The sequence below is a fragment of the Myotis davidii genome, unplaced genomic scaffold (assembly GCF_000327345.1).
Source record: "Myotis davidii unplaced genomic scaffold, ASM32734v1 scaffold754, whole genome shotgun sequence".
Classification (NCBI taxonomy): Eukaryota; Metazoa; Chordata; class Mammalia; order Chiroptera; family Vespertilionidae; genus Myotis; species Myotis davidii.
In genome coordinates, this window is record NW_006286241.1 from 831,225 (window position 1) to 840,927 (window position 9,703).

General features: G+C 45.4%; 1 protein-coding gene across 1 annotated transcript in view; it reads right to left on the reverse strand.

Annotated features, from left to right (window-relative positions):
* Window positions 1-9,703, reverse strand: part of AKT3 (v-akt murine thymoma viral oncogene homolog 3) — a 219,572-nt gene that overhangs the window by 19,768 nt on the left and 190,101 nt on the right. Inside the window, 1 exon segment of the mRNA XM_015559922.1 lies at window positions 7,861-8,181. Within this exon segment, the coding sequence (XP_015415408.1) occupies window positions 7,861-8,181 (321 nt within the window).

Consider the following 9,703-nt stretch of genomic DNA (forward strand, 5'->3'; position numbering starts at 1 on the left):
CCCCCGAAGGTGTCGCAACCCACAGGTTGAGAACCACTGCCATATATGAATGTAAATAACTGCATATAAAATGGGATGACATCATACTGTTACAGCATCCAATGTCTTATAAACCAGAAACTCAATGCAGTGAAGCAAGCTGAGTTCACGCAAGGGCAGACCAGACAGACACATGTCCTCAGGTGTGGGTCTCACTGTGCTCCCTGGCTGAGCTACATGCTTCATACACGCTTCCTTTATGGCACAGAGTTTGGAGAAATGATGCTGCTGAGCTTTTCACAAAATAAAAGTTCTTGTATTTTATCTAAATTCAGAAATAGTGCACCTTCCATATGCTTCTCGACTAGCTGGAACCTAAAAGTAAAGCCTAATTTGCATAAATGACAAGGAGTCCATCTCTTCTTCACGCTTCCCGTCTTCTCCCTTCTCCCTTTTCCTGCTCCCTCTGCGAGTTGCTGTAATGGGAATCGGGAGTATATACTGGAGGGTCTGTTGTTTTGTTGAATAAAAACATACATGTCCTGCTGCTAATTTTTAAGAAGATGCTGATGGCTTAACTGTTGGAGTGTATTATAGTATATACAAATAAAACCCACTTAAGTTCTTCAAATGCTGCATCATCTTTTTAAAACATTTAATAAATCTGTTTTACCAATACATAAAAAATTCTTATAAAATCTCCAAATGATATTACTGCATAGAATGTGAATGTACTATCTACTCCGTTCCTTCCCGCTCCCAGCCTGGTTTGGTGTGGCCTCCCTGCTCTCTCTATGCCTCATGTGCATGGGGAAGCATGCACTATTCCTCCACATTCTGACCAGGCTACTTAGTCATATAGTTTAAATCCCGGCTCATAAGTAACTCTCCACCCTCAGATCTCATCTCTGAGCCTCACACCAGGGCCTGAGGGACGAGGAATGCAGTGAGGTGTAGGGGACAGGGCTGGGGAAGGAACGGATTGAAGGTGGCTGAGAGTTCCAGTTTGCCCAGAACATAAGGGGGTTTCCTGGGCAAGCCAGGCCATCCACCCTGTCTTATGAATCAGCTTTAAAACATTACAATGGTTCAGGGAGCAATAAGGTCACCTTAGGGGTGACTGAGAGGTGGGGTGAGGGGCGTGATGGTGGGGTGACAGCACACTGCGTGGAGGCAGTAAGAGCACAGTGAGTAAGAGTGTGGGGTCACCCTAGCTGGTTTGGCTCACTGGATAGCGCGTCGGAATGCTGACTGAAGGGTCCCAGGTTCAATTTCGGTCAAGGGCATGTATATACCTTGGTTGCAGGCACATCCCCAGTAGGGGGTGTGCAGGAGGCAGCTGATCTACGCTTCTCTCTCATCAATGTTTCTAACTCTCTATCCCTCTCCCTTCTTCTCTGTAAAATAAAATCAATAAAATATATATATATTTTAAAAAGGGTGTGGGGTGAAGTTAGAGAACTCACACGTGAATTCAAGCTTTACCCCTTCTCGCTGTGTGACCTTGGGCTATTGACGTCTATGTGCCTCAACTTCATCTATAAAACAGAGGCAAGTAACAGCAACAACACAATGTGATTGTTTTGAGAATTAAATGAGATACTGACTCCAGAACTTAACACACTGGAAGCATCCAATGAATGCATTGATCATTATTAAACACTAGAGGCAGGCCACTGTGGGAGCGCAGCTCATCCCGGCCAGCCACTGTGGGAGCACACTGACCACTAGGGGGAAGCTCCTGCATTGAGTGTCTGCCCCCTGGTGGTCAGTGTGTATCATAGCGACTGGTTGACTGGTCATTCTGGTTGTTCTGCTGTTTGGGCTTTTATTAGGATAGCATTTAATGGTCGATATGTAAATTATTAAAATGATGTGTGCTTGTCTAGATAACACTTTTTTTTTAAAGGAAAGAAGTAAGTTCAAGAACAAAACCCTATGAAACACTTTTATCAGCTCAGTGACTTAGGCAAAAACATGTCTCAATATGCAATAATTTCTTTTGCAAAAAAAACAAAAATTTCATAACTTTAAAACCCGTTATTGTACAATAGTGTCCACCTTTTCCCATCAACTATTTTTCTACTCTCACCATCCTGAAATATCACTTTGCTGAGCAGGGATGACAAAAACAACTCGTCCCTCATCAGTATCAATGACAGTCAGACATGCATCACCTTAAAAAAAAAAAACAACACCCTGGATCCAGTGTATAGGATAAGCCAGGGTAATTCAATATCCAGTCTTGTTAAAATAGGTGTTGTACACAGATGCATAACAAGTCTCTGGAACATATAAGAACCATTCGTGAGCCTGGCTGGCATGGCTCAGTGGTTGAACATGGACCTATGGGACCAGGAAGTCGTGACTCCTTTCCCAGTCAGGGCACATGCCCAGGGGTTGCGGGCTCGATCCCCAGTGTGTGGCGTACAGGAGGCAGCTGATCAATGATTCTCTCTGATCATTGACGTTTCTATCTCTCTCTCCCTCTCTGAAATCAATCAATCAATCAATCAATAGAATCATCAGTGTTGTGGAGGATGTGCGGAATCAATCACTTGGAAGTCCTTTCCAAGCAGATCACAGACCTGGACAGAACACCCAGGCGTCACATACCTAACACTGACATACACAGGACTCCCAGCCCTCGGAGCGCTGCCACTAGGTAAAGAAGGGGTGCACGCATCTACCAACGATCTCCCCTTAGTTCTCTCTCCTCAACATCCTGGCTGTCCTTCTCCCCTCTGTGAGACACAAACTGCAACATGCACTGTCGCTGACCGGTCAGGTTCTCTCCCCGGATGCACCTCAGCGCATCTGTTTTATCACCACAGTCAGGCCTGGTTTACACGGGCATTATGCTCATGTTTAACGGGTGCACCCACTGGCAAAAGCCATGATGAAGACAAACGGGGGGCTGGGGAGAGAACATTACGTATTAGAAATCTGGTTCTGCCGGCCACTCACATCACAGGGTTGCCATCTAACCGTTCAGGGCAGCACACACTTCGAGGAGAGAGAAAATATTAGACAATGTACCGCATGGAGTCCCCATAACAAGGCGACATTTTTACCCAGTCGGAGGGGACAGGCGTATGTGACGGAGGGTCTTGGTTCAGGGTCTGAATGAGAAAATGTGAGCGCTGGAAATCTTCGCCCTCTGCGCTCCGTGCACAGGAAATTGTAGCGAGAAAGCACTATGGTCCTTCTGCTCTGGCTGGGGGGGACCCCGGAGAGAATGAGACTCTAAAAACCCGAAGCTGCGTTTTCTGCGGGGCTTCTCAAACCCGCGCTGCTCTTCCTGGTCCAACAGAAGATGGAAGCTGTGGGGAGGACCAGGGTCAGCGCACAGGCTGCTGGAGGCCGGGAGTGACGGGCTGGAGGCTCCTCTCACCACCTGTGGGCTGAGGGCGGCCATGGCTGGAGCAGACCTGTAACCCACACGTGGCATGCAGGCTGGCAAGCTCTGCTCTCCTGCATGCCAAGGTAACTATTAGAAGGTTTAAATGCTTTGAAACTTTTAAATACAGTATCCTAATATATGTGACTGTATCTTCCAGGTATTATTTTATTTAAAGGGCGGACAGTGAGACTAAACAAAGGGATGAAAACAGCAGCTCCTCAGGGCTCTGATGACCGCCAAACAGTCTAGCAAACAGCTCCTTCCCTCACTCTTACCCACTTCAGCACAACGGCACCCAACTCAGGGCTGCACCGAGACTGCGCAGGCCCATGGCCGCTGTGAGCACACGCCCTCTGCACTCTGCAGACCAGGCTCATGGGTATCTAGTGCCAAACGCGCCCATGCTGACCTGCAGGAACCTAATGGCCCTGGAATTAGAGGGCTGACACCCTGGGTGGGAAACACTTCTTCGCTCCGCCCTTCCCAGGCCAAGAAGGATTCAGCGAAGGCCCCGCCTGGGCTGCTAAGGTACTGAAGAATTTGCTACAAACTAGAAACACAGCCCAACAGTACAATTTAATTTTTGAGATGGGAGAGGCTCCTAGTAGCCCTGGTGTAAACTTTCTATAAAAGGGGATCCGGCGGGGCTGTCTGGGTGGCAGTGGAGTTGAGCGCTGTGTCCGGGGGCTCAGTGTGTGAAGCCAGGGGGCTGTTTTTGCCTGGACTGTGAGTTTATTGGGGGTGAATGTCGGGGAACTGATGGGGACTGGGAGGGCGGTGGTAAGAGATTCTCCGAACCCACCCTCTGTGCCATCGCCGAGTCCTAGAAATTATCTAAATGTATTTGAATGAACACAAGGGCATTAGAAAGGTGATGACAGAGGCAACTCTGAGACAGACCCAAGTGGGTCCCTAAACCAGTTTTTGGTGATGCTGTTTTTTAAATACATCTGGTATAAATATACTTAAAACATTTATTCTCTTATCTTTGGCACCTGTGTTTGGATTTTAGGTTTACGAGGATCTCCCGGAGTTCTCAGTGCATCCCCCCATCTAGATGTCATCTCAGCTCTAGAATGAGGGAATGACAAGAACATCAGACTGGAGAGAGGATTCATGGGCTCCAATAATCCTGACAATGTCACCAACTTACCCATGACTGTGAGTCACTTACGAGGCTTCTAGTGACTTAACCAGGGGTCAGCTCTCAACTTCTATGATACCAACTCAAGAATCTCCCTCTAATCTGTGCAACCCTGTGCCCTACGGATTCAGGTAACATTTGCACGAACTTCTAATGTTTCGCTGTCTGCACTACATGTATATTTATATGGTTTCTGCCCCATTTCGTACAGTTACTTAGACTTTTAAGAGAGGTATGGTTTTATTTTAAAAAATGAGCTTAACAGAGATCATGTAATTGTCTAGTAAAGTGAGTGGTCTAGGTATATGGTAAGTGCATGACTCATAGTCATATATAAATAGGTTCTTTATGTTGCAATTTAACATAATGGATGTTTATGACTTAACCAGGGGTCAGCTCTCAACTCCTATGATACCAACTCAAGAATCTCCCTCTAATCTGTGCAACCCTGTGCCCTACGGATCCAGGTAACATTTGCATGAACTTCTAATGTTTCGCTGTCTGCACTACATGTATTCTCCTTGGGGTACATTTATATGGTTTCTGCCCCATTAGAATCTTAGACTTTTAAGAGAGGTATGGTTTTATTTTAAAAAATGAGCTTAACAGAGATCACGTAATTGTCTAGTAAAGTGAGTGGTCTAGGTATATGGTAAGTGCATGACTCATAGTCATATATAAATAGGTTCTTTATGTTGCAATTTAACATAATGGATGTTTAACATAATCTAACATAATAGATTTAGTCTTTCCATCATCAGAAAGGATGGGGCAATGACTATCATATTAATGAATGTTAATACATCACTATATTCACGGTAACAGGGTTAATGGGTAACACAGTTAATGGAAAATATTGTCCAAGACCATCTCAGTGATGCCATGCTTCAATCAATGCTGGACATGTATTCTCCTTGGGGTACATTTATATGGTTTCTGCCCCATTAGAATCTTAGACTTTTAAGAGAGGTATGGTTTTATTTTAAAAAATGAGCTTAACAGAGATCACGTAATTGTCTAGTAAAGTGAGTGATCTATGCATATGGTAAGTGCATGACTCATATTCATATATAAATAGGCTCTTTATGTTGCAATTTAACATAATGGATGTTTAACATAATCTAACATAATAGATTTAGTCTTTCCATCATCAGAAAGGATGGGGCAATGAATACCATATTAATGAATGTCAATATATCACTATACTCACGGTAACAAGGTTAATGGGTAGTAACATAGTTAATGGCCAATATTGACCAAGACCATCTCAGTGATGCCATGCTTCAATCAATGCTGGCATTCTTTTCTTTGTTTCTTTAGGCCAAGAATTCTACCTTCCAGCTTTAAATGTTTTGGGTATGTTACCAACTACTTCAAAATTATTATTCCCTTAAATCTAGGAAGTCCCCGCCTTCTTCCTACAAACAGAATATAAAATACAAAGTGAGAGTGGGGGGAGGTGACCCAGGCAGAAAAGAGCTAACTATTTCTAAATAAAACTGGAAATGCCATCTAACATACATTGCAAGTTTTGTTATGCTATTAAAACCATTTCTTTTTTAAAAATCCCAGACACTTAAACATGACAGTATTAGTTGGCCATGGGGACATCAGACCCAGGGATGCTGCATTCTGTCACATTTCTGGTCATAAGAAGCCTCAGGACATAGTTACACCGTTGATCTGTGATCATCTCTGGTCACTGTGGCATGTAGTCCATCATCCCTGACCTGGGTGTTTCATTATCATCATCTCTCCTAAGTACAGTACCTTATCGCTTCTTTATACTTTGATAAATTATAATATGCAAACATGCATACTATAGTTCACTGACATCGCGTAAAATAAGTCTTTATGAGGTGGCTATTCCTTAGGGCCACTCATAACATATAGGCACATGATAGGAACACTTGGAAGTCACCTAGACAACTGCTTAACTAATTAGATTCTTAAGGATCGTGGGTACTTAACGAAGGGTGGGATGGGAGTGAGGCGGGTAATTGTGGTTTCTTCCTTATGTCGCAATATGGAGATACAAACAATTTCATCAAAGATGCCTGTAACCCCTATTCCTACAAATCAAATTACATTTTAAATAAACTAGTGCCTAATAAATAAAGCAATTCTGTTTCAAATATTCACGGGTCAAGATTACTACATGTGATTTACTTACTGAGAAAGTCAGATTGTCACATTTAGAATCTGTACAAAATATGTCACGGAACAACCTTCCTTGACACGGCCCCTGTGATCCCGAACGGTGTCACGAGAATCACTGCCGCCCTCAGGGAGCCACTCCAGGGCTCGGGACACTGGCCCGTGGGGGACATCAGCCGCCTGCCTGTTTGGGTGGGCAGTTTTACGGGAACCCGGGCAGGCTCTCATTCCTGTGCTGTCTGGCTGCCCGCAGCGATGGCGGAGCTGAGGAGCCGCAAAACCTAACATCTTTCCTTTCTGACCCATGTGGCTCAGTGATTGAGCGTCAACCTATGAACCAGGAGGTCCTGGGTTAATCCCGGAGCTGCTCCGAAGGTCTCATCAGAGAGGAACTTGGAGACGTAAAGTCACTCTGATCAAGAAAACAATGACAGCCCTTTTTAAAATGCAACGTAAACCAATGCCACACCATATTAAAATGCTCCAGGTGTTTAATCCACCAAAAACGTGAATACCAAAATCAAACCACATATCCTCCTCCAATAAAGTCTTACTTACTATAAAATTTCTTCATAATACATCGGATGTTAGACTTCATAATGAAACTTATTTTCAAATGTCACTTGCAAAGATACTTGGCTTTTAATCAGATGTTTAACATTATCCAGAACATTTACAGAAAACTGAAACTATTATGAAACTGTTACTGGTAGATCATACTTCATCAGGGCAGTCAAGCAGAAATTCTTATACATGAAAATCTTGAACATAATCAGGACGGCGTAGCTCAGTGGTTGAGCATCAACCTATGAACCAGGAGGTCACGGTTTGATTCCCGGTCAGGGCACATGCCCGGGTGGCGGGCTCGATCCCCCGTGTGAGGCGTGCAGGAGGCAGCCGATCCATGATTCTCTCTCATCACTGATGTTTCTCTCTCTCTCCCTTCCTCTCTGAAATCAATAAAAACATATTTTAAAAAATCTTGGACATAAAAGGAGCGACATACATATCAGTGAATGCAATTTCCTCTCCGGTGCAGGAACTACATCCTTACACAGGGTGCGTTTCTGCCCGACCAAACCTGCTCTCCTCCGAGCGGTGTCACTCTGTAGTTACTGTGTCTGTCCCCGCAGCCCCTGCGGAAACGAAGGCGGGCTGCTGCTGTGCGTCCTCTTACCTTCAGGTCCCGGTACACGATCTTCCCCGAGTGCAGGTAGTCGAGGGCCGAGACGATCTCCGCGCCGTAGAAGCGCGTGCGGTCCTCGGAGAACACCCGCTCTCTCGACAAATGGAAAAACAGCTGCGGGGTAAACAGCAGGGACGGGGTTGTAATAATTACTGAGTTAGTGGGGAAATTAACACAAACATAAAACACCTCTCCTCGCCATATTGTGATGATAGAGGGTGTACTCTCCGCGGACACGCAGCCGCCTCGACAGCAGCTGGCTTCTCTCGCCCAGGCTTCCGGGGGGAGTCTGAGAGCTGCGGAGGCAGCCTTTTAATCAATACACCCATCTTGCCGCAGGCGTTCTGCCTGCCCCCCGTTTAACCTGCCGTTACCCGAGGAGGGGGACGCGCCGCTGACTGCCTGCCCCCCTCGCTCGACGGCTGCCTCCCTCTTCCCAGGATTAGGCGTTGGGCGTCATTAAAATAAATGCACACGAGCGGAGATGTGGTCGCTCTATTTAATGACCCGATTTATATCTGATTTCAAGGGAAGGGCTGCTGACGTGCTGAAGCTGACGTGTGTGGCCTTGGTCTGTGCTACGACTGCTGACCCGTCACGCTGCCTCTAGAAACGTCCCCACAGTTTGCATCCGTGTTTTCTATGGTGAGAAACAGGAAGGCATGTGTTTTTACTGTAGTGATGTCCACAACCGTCCGAGAAGCTCCCGTTGTCCCCCTTGTAACCCTCAATGCCTCTTCTTTCTATTTTCAAAGTGAGCCGCAGCACCCATCTCGTCTCATACAAACACATACACGGTGAGCCCAGCCCCTCCTCAGCTAGTCACCACTCGGCAGCCGACACGTATGTATGGGTGCCCTTGGTGGCCCAGCACCCAGCCCCCCACGCAGCCAGCTCTCTATAGGGCTGCCTCCTCCATCTCCCAGTGCGACCAGGCAGAGAAGGAGCAGGCGTCAGGCGCACGGACCCCAGTTGGACTATCTCACGGGACCAAGAAAACCCAAGAGCAGGAGAGCTTGCTGACGGTGCTGAGCACACAGCCAGGTGTCACGGCAGATGCTCCGCACGCGTCTGTGGTTACAGAAGTGAGCCCGTCAGACAAGGGACTCTTGCTTCAAGACCAGAAATCAGTACCTTCCCACGATGACTGACTCCCAGCACTTCTACAAATTCCTAACAGGTCCAGTTAACGACATTTGTGCCGCGCACACCAAACCATAGCTCAGGTGACACACATGAGGGGCCCTAAGATTCCGTCCTCCCTTTCCCACCTCCCCCTCCACTGAGGAGTCTGTCATTGTATTGACATGAACTTTGTGCCGAGCCCACTGTCACAATAAAGAGAGACAGGAACCTACTAGTATCACCCAAAACGACTAGCTCAACCCTAGTTAAAGCAAAGCTAAACTAGTAGGCCAATAGTCTCGAAGCTTTAATGCTCTATCATACTGCCCTATTTTATCAACTCCAAGATGCTACTGACTGGGACTCCATCATTATTTTATTTTTACTCCAAGTAAGAAAAAAAAAAGCCAATAAAAAGTCAAATAAAATCTATGACACTCCATCAAATATAAAAGGCATTCTCAATGCAGAAATGTTAAATGTGTCAGACCAGGAACCCAACATACTCTGCCAAAAATCAAACTAATGTATACAATTCCTCATGGGTGTTTTTAAAAATCCATTTACTTTATATAAGCGTATATACACACACACACATACATACATATATATAAAAGCATATATATACACATATATATGATATTATGTATTATAATATATAATGCATATAAACAGGCATATATACACAATCCATTACCATTCAAACAAG